This window comes from Crocuta crocuta, unplaced genomic scaffold (assembly GCF_008692635.1).
Source record: "Crocuta crocuta isolate KB4526 unplaced genomic scaffold, BGI_CrCroc_1.0 scaffold457, whole genome shotgun sequence".
NCBI classification, from domain to species: Eukaryota; Metazoa; Chordata; class Mammalia; order Carnivora; family Hyaenidae; genus Crocuta; species Crocuta crocuta.
This window is the reverse complement of record NW_027531318.1, coordinates 7,405,045-7,430,190: the sequence shown is the minus strand read 5'-3', so window position 1 is coordinate 7,430,190 and position 25,146 is coordinate 7,405,045. Positions and strand designations below refer to the sequence as shown.

The following is a 25,146-nucleotide window of genomic DNA, read 5'->3' as shown; positions in this document are numbered from 1 at the left end:
TAGTGAAAAAATGGAAGCTAATATATCAGTTTGCAATTTCCAAAAAAAAAAAAAAAATTACTTCGGTCTTAAAAAGTTTTCCTGATATCACTGACAATTTCTTTTTAAAGCATAGCATAGTATTGCCACACACAAAAAAAGAGAAACCATATGAGAATTTAATTTTCTGCCAGCCAGCTAATAAAGAAATGAGCTTTTACTTCTTTTACGTACTTTCAAAATTATGAGAAAATACAGTATGCACACATAAAATTAAATATAAAAATACATTCCTAAAAAGAGGGGAGAATTGATTTTAAACTTTAATATATTTTTTTTTAAGTTGAGTCTACGCAACCTAAAATTCTCCAACTAGGAATGGTTTCTTTCTGTCAGAGAAAATATTTCCAAGTAGTATTCCAGACATGTTGAGACTATGCAGAGTTCTTGTTCAAGAAAGAACCTGTACCATTTTTAAAAGAATGCTTCTAAATGTTCTCTTTGTATGAATTTTACTTTTTGGAAGAATATTAAGGCAATATATTTAGACATAACTGTACTTACCTACAAAACATTCTTTAATAAAATGTCTTAATAATGGAGCAAATGGGAATTCTTCCTAGGTTTATAAAATAGGCAGTGTAACTAGTTGAGAATCAATGGTGCTTACAACATAGAAATAAAAAAGAGGATTAGGAAAAAGAAAACACTCAGAAGTAGAGATAGGTAAATAATAACATTTAAAAGAACAGCAAATGTAGTTTTGTTTATATTGAACTTTATGGTAAATGTTTCAGCTAAACAGAAAGAATAGTCGTAACTTACAGAAGTCCCAAACCGATCTTGTTTTAAAAGAATGCCTGAAGTAGTCCAGCAAGGGCAGAAGTGGAGAAACCGATGGTTTTTCAGAAAATCATTTGCAAGAAATTATATTTGAAGACAATGCGTGATATGGAGTGCTTTGTTAATGGATTATAACATGGTTTCTATAATGAATTAACTAGAGTAAAAATATTCTGTAATTCTTAACAATGTAAAAAAAATATTCTCCATATATTCTGTACTACATTAGGGAAAAGGAGAGAATCTTCAAAGCTATTGTACTATTGAGAAACAATGGCTGTAGAGAAGCCCACAGACTCACGTGCGCATGCACACACACACTAACTTCCACACTATCCACCAAAGCTAAATAAAATTTTCAAGAACTTACAGGAGGAAATTACTCCTAATTACTCATATATTTATAGAAATATAAATGGCTTGACAATCTTTATATACAAGCAGGCTTGACTTAAAGGGATTCAACTTTAAAAGGTCCAGGTTTTACACTTCATATTTAAACATACTATCAGCTTATCTTCATGTTACTGACATAAAATTTTATGCAATTGACACAACTTACACTGCCTGTCAGTGAGCTTTTTCCTTCCTTCCAATAATAACAGCTAAACCTCTTTTATTGATAAACAGACCTCTAAGAAATGCGGCATGTTACACATCAGTAAGGATCATACCATACAGTGTACATTTGTATCACTGACTGCTGATTATGTATGGTTTTACAAGATAAGTCTTAGGCAAACAGACATGCAATTACTGGAGTATTATAATGTTACTTCTTTCCAAAGAGTCAAATTAGATCATTTTGACACGGAATGTCAAAAAATGCAGTGGTCACGAGGTTAAGGGCTATATCCTGCTTGATTTTATGCACTTCAAAGAAAGTGAAAATCAGATGTATCCACTGAGCTACTGGCCTGATTTAGATCAAAAGCTGTCATGAATCTACAAGCAGGTCCTGGGCAGCCCCATTTTTGGTCTGACAGTATTGTGTCTACAGAGTAGATCACTTCTGTTTTTCTTCTCCTTCTGTGGCCTCAGGAGATACAGAGTGTGAAGGCAGGTGAGGTTCTAAAATAAGCCAGAGTCTCAGAACTTCTTCTTAATTATCCTTGGAAAAGTCTTCATGAGAAGCCTAAATTTCTGGCAACTCTCTTGACTGTTTTCCAGAGCTTTCCTAGAACTGGATAAAGGCGCCATGAACCAAGGATAGATATAGACCCATCCTGTGTCCGTGGATATTCTTTAACACCAGTGGCACTCAATGTATATGTGAAAGTTGTGGTATCTGTTGGGATCTGATGTACACTAGGATACTATGGTCATTTGTATATGATGGGAGCAAAATGTTACAAACCCATTTTGTTGACTTGTACTGACTGAAGTACTTCTTTTAGCAAGAAAAGCATTGATGGGAAAGACATAACAAATCTCCAAAGGGTAAATTTTTTCCTCCGTGCAGTAAGTACCATAGACATAGAGTAGGAGAGGGTTACAGTTAATTTTAATGTGTCAACTTGGCTGGGCCATGCTGCTCCTATAGATATTTGGGCAAGCATTCTTCCAATGTTTCTGTGAAGCTGCTTTTTGGAGAAGATTAACCTTTGGATCAGTGAACTTTAAATAAAGCACATTACCTTCTATAATGTGGGTGGGCCTCAACTAATCAGGTGAAAAAAAAAATCTCCCCTAAAAAAGAAGGAACTCTGCCAACAGATGGCCTTTGGATCCAAACTACAATTCATTCCTGAGTCTCCAGCCTGCTGGCCTAACCTGCAGATTTCAACTTACCAAGCCTTCACAATCATGTGAGCAATTCCTAAAACTCAAACACACACTGTGTGTGTATACATAGTTGCCTGACTAATATAGAAGATCAGAAGGGAAATATTAAAATTTTATAATAAACTAGCATTTTCTAGTTAGTGCAGAAATAAATTGCAACATTTTAATATCTTTTAGAATAGAGAGAATCAATGAAAATCAATTTTTTATTCTTTGAAAGATGAACAAAATTGACAAACCTTTGACATACATGGACCAATAAAAAAAAAGAGAGAAGACTCAAATTACCAAATTTAGGAATCAAAGGGGGGGTGCCTGGGTGGCTCAGTCGGTTAAGTGTCCGACTTCGACTCAGGTCATGATCTAACGGTTCAGGGGTTTGAGCCCCGCATCGGGCTCTGTGCTGACAGCCAGCTCAGAGCCTGGAGCCTGCTTCAGATTCTGTATCTCCCTCTCTCTCTGACCCTCCCCTGCTCACCGCTGTCTCTCTCTCTCTCTCTCTCTCTCTCTCTCTCTCTCTCTCTCTCTCTCTCTCTCTCTCTCTCTCTCTCTCTCTCTCTCTCTCTCTCTCTCAGAAATAAAAACATTAAAAATAAAAAAGAAAGGAATGAAAGAGGAGACACTGTTACCAAGAAGAAATAAAAAGATTTTAAGGGAATACTATCAATAGTTGTATGCCAACAAATCGGATAATCTAATGAAATAGAGAAATTACTAGTAATTTACTACTCAAACTGAAAAAAGAAATAGAAAATCTGAATAAATCTTAAGGATTTATTCCTTAAGGAGCAAAGAGACTGAATTAGTAATCAAAAAATCTTGCACGAGGAAAAGCCCAGGACCAGATGGTTTCACTGGTGAGTTCTAGCAAATGCTTAGAGAATAATTAACACAACGAAACAAATTTATGAATGCTTTAAAAAAGTGTAGGGAACACTTCCCATTCCATTATAAGAGGCCAGTATTATCCTGATACGAAAATCACAGGTGTCACTAGAAAAATAAAGGCTATACCAATATCTCTATTCCTCAAAAATACTAGCAACCCCAAATGCAGCAGCATTAATGCAAGATTATATACCATAAGCAGCTGGGATTTATACTAGCAATGCAAGGTTGGGGTCAACATATAAAAATCAATTAGTGTTATAAATCACATTAGTAGAATGAGGAAAAGAGCCACATGATCATATCAGTTGATACAGAAAAAGGATCCTCTACATACAAGAAAAGCTACTCTTCAATAGAGATGGTTTCACTACTTCTTTTCCAATCTGGAGGACTTTTATTTTTTTCCCCTCGCCTAATTGCTCTGGCTTCCACCTCCAGTACTATGGTAAATTAAGTGGTCAGAATGCACATCCTTGTTAGTTTCCGATCTTAGGGAGAAAGTTCTCAGTCTTTCACCATTAAGTATGCTGTTAGCTGTTGGATTTTAGTAGATGCCCTTCATCAGGTCGAGGAAATTCCTTTCTTGATCATGAGAGGGTGCTGGATTTTGTCAAATGCTTCTGAACCCAACCATCTACCAGCTGTTCATCAAGGCTGCAGGTACCTCCCACATGGCTAAATCAAAGGTCGATTCTCTTTCCTCATCTTATTTGATCACTCCTTCCCTTCCAAAAACTTTTCCTTTATTGGCTCCTAGAAAAATCACACCCCTGGATTTCCCTCTATTTCATTCTGGGTTCTTCTCTTGTCCAAATCTACACCTACTCCCTAGTGATCTCATGCAGCTTCATGGCTTTAAGTCTGATCTAACTCTGACAACTTCTAAATCAATAGACAGAACTCAAAGCTGCCTACCCAGCTGCCTATTTAATATCTCTATTTGAGTATCATAAGCTCAGTATATTCCACACAGGACCCTTGATCTTCCTCCACCCCAAACCTGTACTCCACAGTCTCTCCCATCTCAGAAACTGGTGACTTCACCCTTGCAGTTACCACGTCCAAAAATGGTGCACTCATCCTTGATTCTCCAACTTGTCTCAAAATCCTATCTTTAAAATGTATTCCAAATCTCATACGACTACATCCACTGGTAACATTTCGTTTCCAGCCATAATCATTTCCTGCCTGGGTTCCCACCTAGCTCCCCGTTTCTGTCCTGTTCCCTTCCAGTCCCTTCTCAACAGACCAGCCAGAGTGATCCTTAAAAGTATGTCAGGTCATGTCACTGCTCCACTCAGAACCCTTCAAGGATTTCAAATCTTACACATAATGAAGAACCCAACCCCCTCGTCACCTTCCTCTCCACAACCGTTCTGTTATGCTGCCAACCTCAAGTCCTATCAATTCATCCCTTGTTCACACTGGTCTCCTTACTGACTCTTGGGTGCATTAGGGTCCTATCTCAGGGCCTTTGCACGTGCTTGTCCCACTCCTTGGAATTCCCATTCCCCATGAAGCTCTTTTTCAGGTTTTTGCTCACACATGACCATTACAAAGAGGCCTTCCTTAACCACTTTATAGAAATTTGAAGCCCAGGGCGCAAGGATGGCTCAGTCAGTTAGTGTCCAACTCTTGATTCTGGCTTAGGTCAAGATCTCCAAGTCATGAGATTTAGTCCCATGTAGGGCTCTGTGCTGACTGCACAGAGGCTGTTTGAGATCCTCTCTCTCTCTCTGCCCCTCCCCATTCACTCTTGCTCTCAAAATAAATAAACTAACTTAAAAAGAAATTTGAAGCCCCATTTCCCCAGCTCCTCCATCACCCCATTTCTGTTTTACATTTCTTTAAAGCACTAATTACCATCTAAGGTATCAGGTCATTGATTTAGTTGTCAGTCTCCAACCTATCCCCAATATGGGAAGCTCTATGAAAGGGTATTTGTTTTGATCTTTGTTGGAACTCCAGGGCCTAGAACAGTCTAGAACATAATAGGCATTCAATAAATATTAGGGAAAAAATCTAGAAATATCACTATAATACAGTTACATTTTGTAAATACCAGAAGAAACTGCTAACCAGGGCTAAAGCGGTTGTCTCTTGAGGGAAAAAGTGGGACTAGAAAGGAAAAGAGCAAGATACAGTTCTTTTGGGTTGCAACACTTGCAAATACTATTTGACTTCTCAAACAATTTAAATAGATCCATATGAAATTATGAACATTCTACTGCCTTCTGACCTACAAAACAGGACTATGAAGCAATTTCATGGGCTTAACCTAATGCATATGGTACTTTAATAAAAATACAAAATTTAAAATTATTTTCAAAAATTTTGGTGTGGGGAATACAAAAGAAAACTCAGAAGATAGGAAAGAATTCACAGATTCAGCTATGTAAATATTCAAACATCTAGATGCTGTGAATCTTGGAGTAGAAAACAGTAAAAATCCAATCAAAAGATCAGAAAAAAATGTGCACAAGAGATGGCCAATATTCATGGCACAGAAAGACCTCATCAAACTACAAGAGAGAGACGAAGAACTTGATAGAATTATTTGAGGGGGGAAAAAAGGAAGAAAAACTAATAAAAAGTCACAGCATTAACACTCACAGTGTATTTTAAGGTGTTTACCAATACCTTACTTTTACTATAAAAGGTATTGGTAAAAATAAAACTTTTACTACAAAACAGTCATTTATGTTAGCATGTTACTTTTACGAGACCTCCTTTAAAAGTCCACTCTTGGGGCTCCTGAGTGGCTCAGTAGGTAGGGCATCTGACTTCCGTTCAGGTCATGATCTCACTGTTAGTGTGTTCGAGCCCCGCGATGGGCTCTGTGCTGACAGCACTGAGCCTGGAGCCTGCTTTGGATTCTGTGTCTCCCTCTCTCTCTGCCCCTCCCTGTTCATGCTCTGTCTCTCTCTGTTTCAAAAATAAACAAACATTAAAAAAAATTTTTTTTTAAAAGTCCACTCTTAACTATAGAGAACAAACTGATGGTTACCATCAGGGAGGTGGGGGGTAAGGTGGGTGGGAGAAATAGGAGATGAAGATTAAGGAGGGCACTTGTCGTGATGAGCACTTGGCGATGTATGAAAGTGTTGAATCACTACACTGTATGCCTGAAAATATTACACTGTATGTTAACTAGATGGAAAAATTTTTTAAAACTTTAAAAATAAATAAATAAATAAATAAATAAAAATCGACAAGATCTATAGGCATTTTGAGGATCTGGCTTTTTAGGGTAAAACAGAANTTCAATTTGTTCAATGTTATTTATAATATAATATAAAAATAACAACATAATTTAAATTATATATATAATAACCAGAGGCTATGATCAAACTTGTTTATCCTGCAAAAGAAAAAGTTTCAAATCTGTGGTCTTTATTTGAAGGGTTTCTTTAAAAGATGACACTTATTGGAAACACAATTTGTTCATGAATCCTTTTCTTTCATAATCGTTTTATAAAATGATTATGGTCTTTTTATTGTACGCTTCTCTCCTCAGGCCCCTTGCTTGACTCCCTTAACTCCGTCCTCCGTAAATGAACTTCAAGGCACGTGAACCTATGGCAGTCTCTTGCTACACATGTCAAAATGAGCATTTAGGCCAGAAAGAAACATCATCATGATGCACATATATTAAAACACATTGGCCGTGTTTTTCCCTTTGCCACAGGAAAGGACAATTTTCTCTAAGAGTGGGAGCTGAATGGAACAGATAGCTAAAATCTGTAATCAGGGCTTGCAAATTCAAAAGCCTTCAGAAGCTAGACAGGCAGAAAAACCTCACACTGTCTTCCATCATCATGAATACATTCTGCACCACACACAGTCCTGAAAGAAATAGATTGTCCCATTTTTCTTAAACACGCTTTGGCTCTATTTATTTCCCCCACATTGGAGAGCATGGATACCAAGGACTGCTGTTTCACTGGTATAATACAAACACCAGCACAGCTGTGAGGATAATGTCTATGGACACCCTGCCTCAGCAGGGTAAGACCGTAAGGGGTGGGCACTGTGCTCAACCAGAGACCTTATGTTCCATGTACACAGTCAGTTGTAACTCAACTCCAGCTGCTCCTCAGAAAACGAAGACCTAGTTTAGTCAAGTCTGAGTTTCATCAAAGGAGTCAGAAAATTTTACCTGGCATTTCTCAAATTTGTGGAACAAAAATATATCTTTTGTCCAAACACAGCCTGAAGACTGTGTGCCACCAGTCTCATATAGACCATTATATGATTCATGGTATTCCCATTTTACCTAGCCGGTGCCCTCTTTTTGTCTGTTATTGGGGGCGATGTGGAATGGCCTCCTGGAAACATAATGCCCTCTGCCTTTTCCAAAAAACTATTATGGGACATGGGGTACCTGCATGTTTAATCTCACCTGGTAATGCCAAATTCTTTAAAGCACTTCTGGAGTCTCAGTTCCACCCAATCTAGTCTGCTTTAGGGCTCTGTTCAACCAAATTCCTTCTGATTTCAAGACATTCAAGCCTTTACCATCAGCTCCATCACCTCTGTCTACAGAACAGACCCTGTTTCCCTCTTCCACTCTCAACTATAAAAATGGCCTTAAAATCAACTGTTATCTTTCTTTCACTATCCACTCCTACTCCTTGACACTTTGCAATTTAGCTTCTCAGAGTAATCAGTGATTCTAGATAACAATGGAGCTCTTGCCAGATCCAATGGCATTTTATCCAGAACTCGTTTTCCTGTAGTTTTTCACCCTCCAGGAAGCCAGCCCATATTGTGGTCTCAGGGTTCGAGAGCACAACAGAGAAAGAACACAAACATCGTATCACCCAAATTTCAATGTGCCTTGTACTTTGCAACAGCCACCTCTCTCCATGTTATTGCTTCTATCTTCATCCCCTGCTGTTAACTACAATTCCGCCTTACCCTTGGTGCCCGGTTCTAACGTCATATCTCGTGGGACTGAGTCCTTCACTGCTGGGATGCTCATACCCTCAGCCCCTGAATTACAGCATTTTATGGGACTCCCATCAGATACTGCTTTATGCCACCATTACTCACTGGATGGATACAAACTACCATCTAATTGAGATGATGCCCTTCAAATCAGGGAGAGTAGGTACCTCTATTTTTGAGAGAAGTAGAAGCTTGCAGTAACGTCTGCCCATCTCTTCACATCTCCCTTTTGGCCAACAGGACAGTAGAGGATGTGATGTGAGCAGAGGCTTCAATACACTTACATACTGGAGCTTCTTTCTCAGCTGCTCTCTGGAACCCTGAGATCCTTTATGGGCTACCGTATTGGAGGCTGAAAAACTATCGGATACAGAAACCAGTGTACCCAGTGAGCACCCAACCCCTCAGACCGACCAGAGCCCAGCCAACAACCAGACTACAAAGTTTCACCAAGCTGACATAGACCAGAAGAACCACCCAGCTGACCACAGAATCTGGAGAATAAATACTTGCTGCCTGAGGCCACCAAAGTTGCCAAGGGTGTAAGGAGAAGGGGTTAATCGACATACAGAGTGTCTGGAACACTGTCCTGTTCTGAAATGAGTAAAGAACTAATGAAATTTCAACTTCTCTCTGATCATCTACGTACAGTTCTTCTAGCCTAAAAACTGGAAGACTTTAGATTTCGGCATGGAATTTCTTGTTTGACTTGCAGAATGAAAAACTAAAGGGCGGCATACTGTCAAAGATCAAGTACAGGCATTTTACGTGCACAGATAGATGTGTGGAACGGGATGTACCATTCACTATCTGTAGGTCCTTACGTGATTCCTGTAAACTTTCTGAGCCACAGTTTCCCTTCAGTAAAGTGGAAAAAATACCACCAGTCTCACAGCATTCGAGATAATATATATTAAATACTAAATATAATATCTGGCAAGTTTCTTCAATAACCAAGAGAGACTGTCTAAAAACAAGGAGGGTGAAGCAGTCATCTTGAAAGCTGGGCTTCCCCACTGTCACTTGTCACTAGTGCAACAGGGAGCTAGCCGGTCAGCTGACCACAAGGCAAGGGTGGGAAAGGTCTGATAAGAGATGTAGATGAAGAGAAATCTGATGCCTTTAACAATTTCTAGATATCTTGGCTTTTGTTTATAATATCCCCTAGTGTGGCCACACTGGAAATGTTTCCTTCAGAGACAGATTAGCACCTTAATCATAGGCTTGATTATATTTGGGGCTGTTCAGTTAACGGTTATGTAGACGGGTGTCACGCGAAGAATAAAGCATTAGAAGACAAAACCAAAATGTTACTTTGGAAGAAGTTATTTGGAAGCCTCGACTAATTAACAGCTGACCGGATAATTTAGGAAAGTCCAGCTGCTGTTAACTACATAAAATGACTTCGCCACAAACGCTTTTCATCTTCTATCCCAAAATATATGGTGATTTACAAAAATACAGCATCTGGAGAGCTTCTTGGACAGCGACATGAAAGCACACTATGAATTCCTTTATGTCCAACCCATGGAGCCTGTTTCACATAAAGGTTCATGCTACCCCACCCTCTTCCCCCATGGAACATCAGAGCATGCTAGGGCGGATATGCTCATTTAAGATAAAAACAGTATCATGGTTTTGAAGAAAGCAACAGAAAGAAATCCTCTTCCATGACCAATTGCTCACCTATATAGGTTCCACTGTGGTTACCAGCATATTCAGCATCTTCTGGATGGAGTGTAAAAGCATACAGAACAAAAGCCGAGAAATAAAGCAGAGCAGTTAGAGAAGTGCCCAGCCACAGATGCAAAAAAATAAATTACTCAAAACAATTCTGTAAAGCACAGCCTCGACCAGCCCTCACAATGCCACTCTTAAACATAAAACGGGTTTGTTTTATATTTAAGTTTCAAGTCATGTTTCAAAACATCATGCGATTTTTTTTTTTTTAACCTTCTGCAGGGGTTACTTGATGCAGTTCCAAGAAAATTACAAAAGATCCGCTTACAATGTTTCTCCTTTGCACAGTTAAGAAAATCACCACACTCGATCCCCAAAATGAATTTATTTTTGTAAATCAGGCTCTTGGATAATATGTAAATACAACACTTATGTTGGCTCACTGGATTAGACAGAAAGGTTACGATGAAGACACAGCCTTTCTTTTGACAGGAGACATTCTGTGTTGGGAAGGGCTAACAGCAGAATATTTCTATTTTGATCTTGATTCTTAAAAATGAACAGATAAAACCAGTTTAAAATAAACAACGTGTTACTGTTTCTTGCAATTAAATGAAAACTGGGTTATGCATATCTTCAAATTTTTATTTAAGAAGTGGGGGGATTTATTACTTCAGAACCCTGATCTTTGCATCAATATGCTTCTGGAACTAACACAACTTCTACAGGCATCAAATAGTTGAGAAGATGCCCTTGACATCCTTATGTTAAAGTGAGGACGTCAATATATTTGAACAGCATTGAGACTATTGGCAGAGATAAAAACAATGTACTATTGCAAATTACTTTCTCTATCTCTGCTAAATGAAGGAAAAATAGGGCAGTTCTTTCTAAAACAAAGTCCAGCCATGATTTTCAGTACTATAATGTCAAGAGGGACATCTGGATGTACAATAATCTTTTATAAACTGCTTGCTATCTTCCATTGAACCCACACAGATGTGTACTAAATAAAATGAGTACACTATGGCAGGGAAACTTGTATACATATACCTTTAATTTCCTCTGAGAAGCACAAAGAAAATGAGAAAGGAAATGATTAAACGTGCGGAAAACACAAAGTAGGAAGAAGATGCATCTAAGGAAAAAAAAAATCCACCTACCACACTCAACTGTTTCCTCATCTTAGAAAAGCCAAAGGGGGAAAAAATGTATTTTAAGTATTTCAAAATTATTAGTCAACAAATAAATAGAAATCATGAAAAGCTACATTTTAGACTACACTGTAGTCTTGGTCTAAAAAGAATGTGTAGGCTAAAAGCAGTCAAAGCACAAGCCTTCATTCAGTTTATTAAATACCCGAATGGGAAAAATAATGAGAAAAATCTTTTTTTCCCTCAAAATAATACCTTCAACAGGGTATTATTCTCATAGGACAGTTCTGTTTGTAAACTAATCTATCCAACACTTAGGATAAATACTTAACCCTTAAAATGTCTCTAAACATTTTAACAATATTCTGTAAATTTAACAATATTCTGCCGATTATCAACTTATTACAAGTATGAAGTCAGTCAGGCAGAACCCTTTACTTCATTCTATCTTATTTGATAAAAAGCATTTAAAAAAAAAAGTCTAAACAATAGTTGTTACTAATAGGTCAGAAATTTAAGAGTTCTGTTTGACTTTAGAAGACTCACCTTCAGTTAAAGGTGGGAAACAAAACCTGGCAATTTAATAGAAGCAAAATCTAGCCATGACTCAAGGCAGAGCATATTTTGCCATGAGACTTTGTAGAATGAATAGGACAGTTCTCTGCTCTCTTCTCTCTCCAAATATCAGAGTGGGGCAGTTAAAGAAAACTGCACCATTTTATTTTTATTTTTCAAATACCTATGTGTCCTCCGACTGTACTGGTTCTACTTGAACAGAATTAGCAAAAATGACAAGCAAACGATGCTATTCAGGGTCATATTACAAGTCACCCCAAGTTGCTAGTTTATTTACATTCACTTCTGAGTAGCTCTGAAATGCCATGTACACCTGAGGCAAGTTATTGGGAAACAAAGAGTAAACAGCAATACAGATTAGGACAAGCCAAGCAACTGGGCTTAGTGGAGATAATACAAACTGTGCTTCAGATGGGTCAATCCGCAATCTCAGACACTCCACCGTTAGGTGGATTGTTAAACAGAAAGTACAGTTTCTTCTCCAAGAGGACTACAGAGTGTTGCACCCTGATTACATAAACAGTGTCACTTAAATCAGATGATAAGAGCCAGGTATCACACACACACATGCAAAAAATAAGCATTTCCATATCACATACAGTATGGTACGTTTCATACTCTAATAAAAGGGTTGTAAATTTTCAGAAGAGTATTTCCTCCATTCTCTTAAGTAGGAAGAGAATGATATTTCCTTCATGGTAACATGCATGCATATATATCCAAGCAATCAAGCATCATGCGTAATAGACGTCCAGCAGGAAAAGAAAAGAACACTTTTCCTTAACACTTAGCAAGTCTGAACAAAGGGGGAAATATATAAAACGTTGTTCCCAGAAGACACTTGAGATAACTGATTCTCAACTATGGGAAGGCACTGTTCTGTGTACTTGAAATGCATAAACTTCCTGACTTTCTCCAACAACTCTATGAATCCAGTACTATTATCTCCGGGTTACAGATGGGGATCAGAGGCACAGGGAAATGAAGTACTCTTGGATGCTGACCCACACAATCTGGCTCCAGAGTCTGTTCTAACTACTACAACTAATCCCACCAAAATCACTTTTTAAATGACTCTAACTTCATGCTAGGAACTCTAAGTCATGGGGTGTGGGGAGGAGGTCAGATGAAGTAAGTATCTTTTAAGTTTCTGGTCTACTCCCACCATCTCCCAGCACACCAACCTCTCGCCCTGGCCTCCCCTGAAGCTCGATCCACCCAAGTGTGTTTCTCCTGACTGGAGAGTTGTGGACACTCTTCCCAGCATTACCAGGAATCTACTCTCCACATCAGCACTGAGGAGATGGATGGGAGAATTACAAAAATCACTGAGGAGAGGCCAACAAGGTCACAAAGAGTAATTTTGGCTGTCTTCAGAGAACGGAGTGGAAAGGCTCTCAGGAAGAGCGTTGGATGAGCTCCACATAACAGGGCAGGGGGGACTCTTCCACACTGCTGGATGCTACTCTGGGTAGAGCAATGTCAGATACTCCTGACAAGTGAAGAAACTGTGCCTGTATGGGTAGGACAGTATTTATGGGGGCAAAGTTAAATCTCCACTGTAGAAACTGCTTCCTTATGCCCCGCTCTGCCCCTATGCAATCTTCCCTAAAAGTCTGTAATAATCCATGACCAGACACCACACCTCTAATTGTTTAGAAACTCTTTCTTACCTGCATGGCCCTGGGTCCCCATGACAAAAGTCAAGAGACAGTATGGCTTTAGAACCCTTCATATGGAAAGGCTAAACGCACATACCCTGATAGTGTCTTAGAAGCAACATCTTCATTTATTTAAGAAGAACACAGTCTACTGAGATGAAAGGTGAGCAATAATAATTAGGCCATCACCTCAACCATTTCAATGGCATAAACAGTCAGACATGCAATTTACAGCTTAGTTCATCTACACCTCTGTCCACATAAACTCTGAACTTGGCATCTCCCAAATAACATTAGTAATTATTAGGGGAAAAAAGCACATTCATTATTTTTTAAAACCCCATGTTGCTGTCAATACAAAACCCCACCAATATTAAGAAAATATTTGACAAAGTTTTAGGTCTACAAATTTAATGTAAGAACACAGCAACCTACTTATTAATTTCTGAATTAAGTTTAAGTAGGAACATACTAAATAAACATTGTTTAAAGATGCGAGGAGGAAGGAGCTCAACTTGAAAAGTTGTATTATAACAACCTGTAATGTTATGTATACTATTCTCAAACTTTTGGCCTTCCAAAATATTGGTACCATGGAGAAAGAATTCATTTGTTTACTTAGTGTTTTAATTGGGCTGTTGGGAGGCGCCTGGGTGGCTCAGACAGGTGAGCATATGACTCTTGATTTCATCTCAGGTCATGATCCCAGGGTCGTGGGATCAAGTCCCATGTCAGACTCTGTAGTAAGTGTGGAGCCTGCATGGGATTCTCTCTGTTTCTCTCTCTCTCAAAAATAAAAAAACAAAACTAAAACAAAAATATTTAAATTGTGCTGTTTAGATTGTAATCTTCAATCCCCAAAATGCTGGTCTTTGAATGAACTCAGTTACATCTTGTTTGAATTAAATATTAAGTATTTGCCCAATTAAATAAATATTGGCTCTGGCTCCAATTAAATATTGTCTTTTGTATACACAAGACAGCAACCATGGCTGGTGAAAAATTCTCAATATTGTATTTTGTGTTTTTACATTCTAATCTTTAAAAGGTCAAAAAATCATACCTTCTGGGTTTATCATAAGAATTCTATAAGGGCGCCTGGGTGGTTCAGTTGGTTAAGCATCTGAGTTTGACTCAAGTCATGGTCCCACAGCTCGTGAGTTTGAGCCCCACTTCGGGCTCTGTGCTGACATCCTGGAGCCGGGAGCCTGCTTCAGATTCTGTGTCTCCCTCTCTCTTTGCCCCTCCCCCACTGTGCTGTGTCTACCCCCTCTCTCTCAAAAATAAACAAACATTAAAAAAAATAAAAGAAAATAATTCCATAAGAACTGTTTTATAAGGGGTGCCTGCAAGGCTCAGTTGGTTAGGCATCCACCTTCAGCTCAGGTCATGATCTCGTGGTTTGTGGGTTCAGGCCCCATGCTGGCCTCTGTGCTGACAGCTGAGACCCTGGAGCTTGCTTCGGATTCTGCGTCTCCTCCTCTTTCTGCCCCTCCCTGGCTCATGCTGTGTCTCTGTCTCCCAATAATAAACAAATGTTAACATTTTTTTAAATAAAAAAAGAACTGTATTATAAAAGAAAGATTTTAAATTAATATTACTCAATCAGCAGTATGAGAAATTTTCAGGGAGTTATACTTTGATAACTAAAAAAGGAAACTAATCACTGTGAATGAAGATCATACTGGAATATTCTGCTGTAAAATACACTCCTTGAATAAGAAAAAGCTTTTTCTGAATACCATGTAAACCAGATTTAAATATGTTATGGGGCACTGTGGTAGTTCTGTCAGTTAAGCATCTAATTCTTNCCCTTCCCCAACTCATGCTTTCTCTCTCTCTCTCAAAATAAATAAAAATTTTAAAAATAAACAGATAAATAAGTCATACACTATTTAAGTCAAAGTTACTATTGTTTGCGTTGTTAGGAAGACAATTCTTAACTTACAAAGTTTAATCTCAACAGAAAGGGAACAGACAATATTTTATTTAAAGAAAATCATGTCTCTTTAAAGGTCAGGTGGTATCATACTGCTTTATATATATATGCAACTGAACTATAAAAAATAAGGTTCTGGCAGAAAACCATGGAGTAAATTATAGCAACACAAGAATTGCAAAGCTGCCAAGTGTCTGTCATGAAACTACTCCTGTGTGTTACCTGACACATAAGCTACACTCTGAACTCCTTTCCAAAACATTTAACCTGTATCCTTCATGTAATAATCTTTGAGTTGTCTGTGTCAAAGAAAACCAATCATACTTTTAGATCTGCTCTTCTCTGTGACTAATATAAATCCACTGTGTAAGAACCCATCATCAGATGCAGGAGAAAAGGAGGGAACACAGAATCCCATTACAAATGTCTTTGTTGTCTAAGCTATTCTTTGAAAAAAAAAAATAGTAGGAGAAGTCCCTCTCTCAAGCTTCTAAGATTTAATTACACCCTACTTTTAAGAGTTCGTGTTTTTCAGGAATGTTTACTTTCAAGAGGCAAATTACTTTCTTTGAAAAGCCTGTTTTCAGTCTGTATTAGGTATGCCAAGATTCTTCAGGGGAAGAAATAACCGAGCATCGAAGATGAATCCCACAGAATTTTGCATGAGGATGCCAGTTTTAAAGTCTGAAGAGGTCAGTATTCTGGCTCTTTTTTTTTTTTTTTTAAATGTTTTATTTATTTCTAGGAGAGAGAGAGAGAGACAGCGTGAGCAGGGGAGGGTCAGAGAGAGAGGGAGTCACAGACTCTGAAACATGCTCCAGGCTCTGAGCTGGCAGTCAGCACAGAACCCGACGCGGGGCTTGAACCCACGAACCGCGAGATCATGACCTAAGCGAAAGTCGGACGCTTAACCGACTAAGCCACCCAGGCGCCCCAGTCTGGCTCTTGATTTTATCTGCAGCCATGGAGCCTGGATCTAGAGCTCTAGCACAAACATAAACGCAAAAATAACGGTACTGGATTCTCCGTTCTTTTGTGACTTCTATCTTGACATTGACAGAACCCCTGTAGTTCCAGTGCTTTTTCTGCATGCAAACTTTAGTTATGATGATACACTGGGAGTCAGATAAAGAGTAAACCCAGAGTAATACAAGCAACTAGCTTGTGAAGAAAGTTACCTGGTCAATTCGATATATATTATTACCTAAAGTCATTATTCTAAAATCCAAAGTGTAGGGGCGCCTGGGTGGCTTAGTCGGTTAAGCGTCCGACTTTCGCTTAGGTCATGATCTCGCGGTTCGTGGGTTCAAGCCCCGCGTCGGACTCTGTGCTGACTGCCAGCTCAGAGCCTGGAGCCTGTTTCGGAGTCTGTGACTCCCTCTCTCTCTGACCCTCCCCTGCTCACGCTCTTTCTCTCTCTCTCCTAGAAATAAATAAAACGTTAAAAAAAAATTTAAAACCCAAAGTGTAACACAATCTCCTAGGTTTTAAGTGTACTTGTGAAATTTAGTACAGAAAATTATCAGTGTGACTATTTTTTAGTAAGTTTATGAACACCAACATGACAGAATTATTCTTTTAAAACTTTTACATTAAATTAGAAACTCTTTGTAAAACCTAGTCTATGAATTATTATTCCAAGTCATATAAATAAGGGGCACCTGGGTGGCTCTGTTGGTTAAGTGTTCCACTTTGGTTCGGGTCATGATCTCACAGTTCATGAGTTTGAGCCCAACATTAGGCTCCGTGCTGACACTGTGGAGCCTATTTGGGATTCTCTCTCCCTCTCCCTCCCTCTCTCTCTCTCTCTCTCTCTCTCTCTCTCTCTCCCCCTTCCACTTGCTTGCTTCCTCATTCTCTCTCAAAAAAAAAAAAAATCATCTTAAAGAAAGTCATATAAACAAAAGATTTTATGTCAACTTTATTTTTCTTCATAGCACTCTTCTGTAATTTAGCAAAGAGCATGACAGATGTCTTGTCCTAAAAATCCAAGTACCAAATGTTGAAGTCCATCCAGGAAGTGTTGGGTCAAATGGCCTTTACAAGTGTAAAACAATCACTAGCAAATACACAGATTACAAAACAAAGTGTTTTTAAAAATGTCCAGAATCAGTATAATAATTTTTGCATAACTTTTGAGTTCAGGGGTTTAGGAGATAGCATTAAAAAAAACTTCAAATAGAATTTTATTTATTTATTTTTAATTTTTTAAAAAAATGTTTATTTTTGAGAGAGAGAGAAGGTCAGAGAGAGAGGGAGACACAGATTTCAAAGCAGGCTCCAGGCTCTGAACCATCAGCACAGAGCCCAACGTGGTGCTCAAACTCACGAACCATGAGATTATGACCTGAGCTGAAGTCAGAATGCTTCACTGACTGAGGCACCCAGGCGTCTCTCAAATGGAATTTTAATTGATAATAAAAGTACTGGCTTTCTATTTAATCTTCATAGAACTATACTGTCTCTTTGAATAAGGCCATATTTTCTATTCGCTAGTGCTTTGGATAATAATGACCAGATTTGCTTTTATTTAAAAACAGAAAACATCTGTGGATGAGAACAACCAATGCATCTCTCCATGAATCAAGTCTTTGAGAGAAAAGATAGAAGTGAATGGAGAATTAGTAAAGATTCCTAAATGGCATTTTTAAGAGGTAGAAAAAGAAGAAAAAAACTCAAAAACAAAACAAAAAACCCTAAAACATTCACATAAGAGTATTTCAGTAGCTTAGGAATAAGTATTTCTCAGGTTCAAATGTTAAGATATTATCATATAAAAAACTATGTACCTTAACAGACGAAAACCATCCATTAACACTTCAATATAAACATAAACACACACACACACACACACACACTACCATATTCACACACATTTATACGGAAACCAGTTCGAGGAGATCTATTATAAAGGCTCTATTATATACCCACTTTGTATACTTCTTTACAGAAATATATTTATAAAAATTTTTAAATAAATGAGAATCCACAATTATATCAAACTAGACATTTCTGAGCTGCCAAAGACTCAAACAAGTTGGGAGTATGGATTCAGATTCGAGTAGAATTACATCGATTTCCTTTTCCAGTTACACACACTTTATCCCATATGCACCAAATATCTTCGAAGCGGGCAGGCCCCAGTTTAGAAATCCTTCAAAGAGCAAGTCAGGTAGATACCCCAGGGCCTCTGCCAGCAAAAATTCATCACACTTAAAATCGATGCAACATTCTGGTTAAAGCTGGAAGCTTTCTGATGTCATAGAATGCCACATGGATTGTGACAAGTGGGTTTTCCTTCTGCCCAGACTTCACGGAGCAAGTACAAGCAGGCTTTTGAATCAGTGCTCCACTTGAAGTATTTGCTTGCTCTGTGAGATTTATACTAGACTGTAGTTTGGCTCGCTTATAATGTAATTCCTGGGCTATACGCGTCTACAAAGTGACAGAAATAACAGGAGATGTGAAAAATGCAACAATACTAAAACCAGATGTGGGTGTAAAATTCCAGGACCATTTATTTGTGCATTCTGCCTTTTAATGTACAATCTCGGTGTTGAAAACAAAAGGTTTTGTTTTTTGTTTTTTTTTACTCTGAGAATACCTGGAACCATGAAACGTTTAGAGGAGATGAAGGAGGGAATTTATGGGATGGGGAGTTGAGAGGGGGTGAGGGGTGGGGAGGAAAGAGAAGCTGCGAGAAGGGCAGTATGAAGCAAGGGCCAGTGTTGGGGGGGGTGCAGTTCATCTAAATCCACGCTATCTTTTTCAGTAATCCACCTCGTCTTTTTTCTGCTTGTATTTTGTTTAAATCTAACCTTGAAACAACTCCAAACAGGCAGGTTAAAGGTCAGAGTTACTGTGATTTCTGGATAAGCAAGGAACTAAGAACAGCTGTTCTTAGGGACAACAGCCTTGTGCCCAAGAACGTGGTAGGTTTTTTCCCCCCTAATTTTACCAAGACGTATCCTGCCCAAACCTTCTGGCTTGGGAGAAATCAACGAGTTGCATTTTAGGTGTAAAACACCTACATTCAGGAGTCAAGGAGAGTGGTAGTTGTTAAAGTGTGAGCCATGTGTTTATTATAAACACTGCAAACACCCCTCTCTTTTAAAGACTCACTTTAATATTCTACTATGAATTTCTTGTTTGGCTGCCATGAAATGATGACCCCAAAGCTATCACAGGGCAATAGGAGCTATCGTTCTACCACAAACACCTGCTTTAATAGTCAAAAATAAATAGCAAGATTTGGTTACTCTGCATTTTTATTAACAAACTTACATGATTTCCTGTTGGAAACTTTCAAGGGCTGAACTAATATTTCTGGTCGTCTCAGCGCCAATCTCCTGGGGGAAAAAGAAGGTCAATGCCTATCAATTTTCAGTGCAGATCCAAGATTAATATAACACCAAAATATTAAAAGTCCTAAGGAAAAAAAAAAGGGAAGCCAGGGGAAAAATGGACACAATGCAATCTATTCAAATTTAAAAAATGCATCCTCTAACTTCCAAATTTTTAGAAATCCTCCCTACTCCAAAATCACTCTTCTTCTTTTTCCATCTTTCACATCAATACAGCTTCAGATATTAATGTGCTATTTTTCCATTTGCTTCATCACAAAAACCGAATATGACCTGGTGCTGTCGTATTATTTTTGGTCATTATTCATACTTAGTTAGACAAAACAGAAATCCAAACCTGGGGGATAAAATATTCTAAAGCAAGGTTTTAGTGCTTATTTTATCACAACTATCCTCGAGTGATATTTTGCAGAGAACAAAAGGTCACTTGAAGAAAGCCCAGTCATCGCACGCCAGTTGCTCACCTTTCCTGGAAATGCTTTGAGGGAATCAAGCCCGCCCTGGGATTGGCATCACCTTCATGCTTTGCTTGCCACCAGGTTGCATCATCTTGGCTCATAACCTGAAGAATATCTCCCTTTTTGAAAGAAAGCCCAGCTTCCTTACATGGAATTGCTTTATCCTCATTAGGGTCATAGTCAAAGAGGGCTTTGATAAATATCTGGAAGAAAGTTTCGTTTAAAAGGAATAAATAACAAAAAAGTAAATGTAGAAGGGCCAACATTCTTCTCTGACTTAAGAATAATTTTTAAAAAGGAGATTATTAAAATCAACTTGCTGTGACAAAGAGGATATGCATTAGAAGGAAAAATATTAGTGTCCCTCCCCCAAACCAAAACAAACCAAAAAGCTTTTTAAGTAATGATTACCTTGCCTTCTTTAGATGGCGTCTCCTCTTTGATGCTGGGTATAATCTTAAATGTAATTGCTCCCTGAGACTGAGCCTGATAACAGAGGAAAGACTTATCAGAAAACCTGAAGAGCCACGGAGAAGGCAGGCAAAATAGGTAGAAAATGGAATGATTCTGAAAATTTATAAGCTTGGGGTTTCTACTCTTAAACCAAACCGAGGAAACTATTTTTGTAGAAATTCCTGTAATATGAGAAAGCACTTCAAGTTTGTCAAGTAAGTTAAAAAACATTAAATACCAAATCCACGTTTACCTCCTGTGCACTTTTAAAACGCCAACGAACATATTACCACCCATGTTGAGCAACTTCAAAATAAAAACAGAATACGCACAGTGCCTCATACAGACAATATTACACAGTTAGCACAGACGATGTGCAGGGTTCAGGTTATTACATTTAAGTATCGGCATCCATGTTTTTAGGGTCAAAATACCTGAACTGTCTGTCAGCAATGCAGTTGTAAATATATGGTTCAATTACATACATACACATATATGTATATACATACACACACATACATATATATATACGTTTGTATATGTATTAGCTGCAATGCTCATCATAAAAAATAATGAGGAATATTCAATGCTATTAAATTCTGGTTGGGGAGTAAAATATCAGTGTAATAGCTTAATTTAAAGGTAAAAAGATATCCATTCTAATTTAATTAAAGCAAGCAACAATATGTGAAATTCTTTTCTGACCATCTCAGACAAGAGTAGGTCTCCCTTTAATATACTCTCATGTCATTCTCTAGTTCTCTTTTTAGCATTTATCATAACTGTACCTAAATAATCATTATACAATCATTTCTTAATATCTGTTGTCCCTGCTAAATTGTAAGCTCTGTGAAAACACTATCTGGCACATATTTGAGAAAAACAAGGAGGGAAAGCAAAGAGGAAGACAGCATAAGGCATATAGAAAAGGAAGGAGGCAGGAAGGAGGGGGAGAGAGAGAGAGAGAGAGAGAGAGAGAGAGGAGAATGGGTAGATATCTCTGAGGCTTACTATCGAGGGTATGCTCATAAACCAGGGCTCCACGGTGTAAATAAAAGAAAAGGCCCTGATTTGTATTGTTTGGCAATTTTCATGGACCACAGCCAAATTCCATTTACCAGTGTGACGTCCCTGAAAGTCAAGCTGGGAAAAGCCTTACAGAATCAGGTCGTGAAATGTAAAGAGGCAGCCCCAGTACAGCACAGAGACTCAAGTAAAATGGGGTTTTAACAGTACAAATATTTTATAACAGAAATGATTTCAAAATGGTACTATCACTGTTATTGCTTACCAAAAAAGAATTCACAATTTTTTTAAAAAATTGTTTTAAATGTGAATTTTGAGAGAGAGAGAGAGAGAGCGCAAGCAGATGAGAGGCAGCGAGAGGGAGACAGAGAACCCTAAGCAGGCTCCGCACTGTGAGCACAGAGGCTGATGCAGCATTCAAACTCATGAACCGTGAGAAGCCTGAGCCCAAACCAAGAGTTGGACACTTAACCGAGTGAGCCACCCCCGGGGTCCCAAGAATCCACAAATCTTATTAGGAATTCATATAATACTGAATTGCACAGGTAGAGAGGAGGCAAGTCTTCGCTACAATCTCTTCCCATTCTACTAGTGTGTGTGTGTGTGTGTGTGTGTGTGTGTGAGAGAGAGAGAGAGAGAGAGAGAATGTATACAAAGCTCTTAAAACAGTCACCTTGAAGGGCTGAACCACTGTAAGCAGTTACTAGTATTACTAGGTCATATGGGTCTATCAGCCACTGTGATTGCCTCATAGTAATCCACAATGTGAGTGAATGATTAGTCAATTGATGCAACCTTCTTCTATTTTGAAATATTTTTAAAAAATATTTTTTAAAAATCTTACTTATATAATACATTTGCCAAATAACTTCCTAAGGGTTAATTTCCAACAACTGAATTTCTTAATTAAGGGTATGTAAATTTAAAAATGTTGATCATTTCAGATAGTCATCTCAAAAGGATCTACTGAATGAATCCCACTACCAGAAGCATATAAGGATATCTATGTCCCTAGAATCTGCCTCATTGTAGCCATTATCAAGCTTTTAAATCCCTCTAATCCATTGTTTTTCAGACACCATGTTTTATTTTATAAATTTTTCTGTAAATGTTTTCTTACTGATTTTTATGAACTCTCTACACACTTAAATACCTTCTATCATATACACCAACAAGATATTTCCTAAGTCTCGTGTGTCTTTCAAGCTATATATGGCATCTTTTTCTGTATGTGAGAGTGTTCAATTCTAGTAATCACATCAGTTATTTTTCTATTTGAATCTTACATCACGTTTAAAATGTCTTTCTTTACTTCTTGATTTTTTTTAAGTTAATTTATTTATGGGGGAGGGGGTAAAGGGCGGGGGAGAGAGAGAATCCCAAGCAGGCTCAATGTTCAGCATGAGATTGTGACCTGAGCTGGGATCAAGAATCAGACACTTAACTGACTGAGCCACCCAGGTACCCCTGAATTTTTTAAATATTTAATTCTTTGGGGTTTATTTTTATGTAGACTGTAAAACAGTAACGGACTTTATTTTTTTCTAACTGAGTCATCAATTCATCTAACATTTATGAAAGGATTTCACAGATTTCCCACGGATTTAAAATACCAACTTAATCATATATAAAATTTTCATATATATGGAGATATATTTGAAGACGCTATACTCTATTTCTGTATGTTTATGCTTTCGTACATTAACAAAGACAGTCTCCCTTCATTTTATCCTTACAAATGAACTGGAGAATTTATACTGTCAAGGCCTAAAATAATTTTGTTCTATTTTAGATTTCATCAGATATCTAAATTAATTTCACTGTTTTATATACCTAGAAAGCATAGCTTACAGTCTGGCCTAGTTGATGGGAGAAGGGAAAAGAAACTTGCATCACCAACAACAGAGTAGATGCCCTCTATTAGGTACCTCATTTGGGATAGGCCCTGTAATAAACTCTTCATATATATTAGCTCATTTAATCCTCAAAACACTCCAGTGAGCTATTTACCTCTTCTTTTCATTTGTAAAGGAAAACACTGAAGCAATCCAAACATTAAGACATTTTCCAAGGACATACAGGGATTAAGTAATGAAGCTGGGATTTGAACTCTAGACTGTCAAATCCAAATCCTGAATTTATAACCAAGTCTGAAGCATACTGATTCAATTTCATTTTTTACTGCAATTTTAAAACAAACTTTCAAGCTTACCAAAATCTGAATTATTTCCTCAGGTCTTTTATCCTCGACTGGAATCCCATTCACTTCCCTCAGTTCATCACCAACATGAATAAGACCTGAGAAGTAGCAAATTCGGGAAATTAGCTGACTTACTTACAAAAGAACTGCAATTTGCAATTGTGTCTAAACTTAAAGCATTGTTTGGTTCCTTTAATACATTTGAGGAGACCTTTATGCTTCTCAGCCTTCAGATTCTGTGCCTCTAAACAGCAGTGAATCAAAGACTACCGCATTATAATGCTGGCAAAAGAAAAAGACATTAGCATCCTGGCCTTTGTCTAGAAATGTACATTATTTTCATTTAATAAAAGAATTTTTATTTTGTTTTAAAGGCCGCACATTTTCAGTAGTACTTTCATTTTATTTTACGTCTTTACATTTATTTATTTTTGAAAGACAGAGCATAAGCGGAGGAGAGGCAAAGAGGGAGACACAGAATCCGAAGCAGGCTCCAGGCTCTGAGCTGTCAGCACAGAGACATACACAGGGTTCGAACTTGCAAACCGAGAGATCATGACCTGAACCGAAGACGGTTTTTTTTTAAGAAGCATATCTTAATATAGCTTCAGAAGCCTGTGTAACCATACAGCAGAATGAGATTTATCATTTATTTCAACAGATTCCCACAGTTCAACAGAGGAAAATTTCTCATTCCTTGTTTTGATGTATTACATCAAAAGATCATTACCCTCTTAATTACACGTTGGAGATGTTGCCCCCGAAATGCACCATGGCCCGTCCATGCGCCTAGCACTGAAACCCTTACCGCTTCTGTCTGCGGCTCCTCCTCTCATGATTCTGGCCACAATGATGGCCCCCGTCTGCTCATCTTTCTTAATGGTGGCTCCCTTTCAAGGAAAAGAACAAAAGTACTTGTGGGTAAAGGTGCATAGTGGGTGGTAGGAAAGGAGGCAGAAATAAGGATATTCAGGAAAAAGTGAAAGAAATTACAAAGTTAAAGGTAGAGGCAGGACAAAGNAAAACACTCCTGACTTGGTACAGGTTTTCAATCAGACATATCATGTAAGGTTTTCAGCACAATTTAAAGACTTTTCAAATCTTTAGCCTCTTCAACATTATGAAAAGGAGACATCTCCTCTTTCCATTATACTACTTTAGATTTGAATACGATTTGTTTTTACCCC

At 38.0% G+C, this 25,146-nt stretch overlaps 1 protein-coding gene across 1 annotated transcript in view; it reads right to left on the bottom strand.

Annotated features, from left to right (window-relative positions):
- Positions 1-25,146, bottom strand: part of MPP7 (MAGUK p55 scaffold protein 7) — a 204,076-nt gene that overhangs the window by 61,152 nt on the left and 117,778 nt on the right. Inside the window, exons 6-10 of the mRNA XM_077771770.1 lie at positions 24,768-24,849; positions 23,972-24,057; positions 20,692-20,766; positions 20,287-20,483; positions 19,743-19,807 (exon numbers count right to left, since the gene is read on the bottom strand). Coding sequence (XP_077627896.1) covers positions 19,743-19,807; positions 20,287-20,483; positions 20,692-20,766; positions 23,972-24,057; positions 24,768-24,849 — 505 coding nt within the window. The remainder of the gene's footprint in view (positions 1-19,742; positions 19,808-20,286; positions 20,484-20,691; positions 20,767-23,971; positions 24,058-24,767; positions 24,850-25,146) is intronic.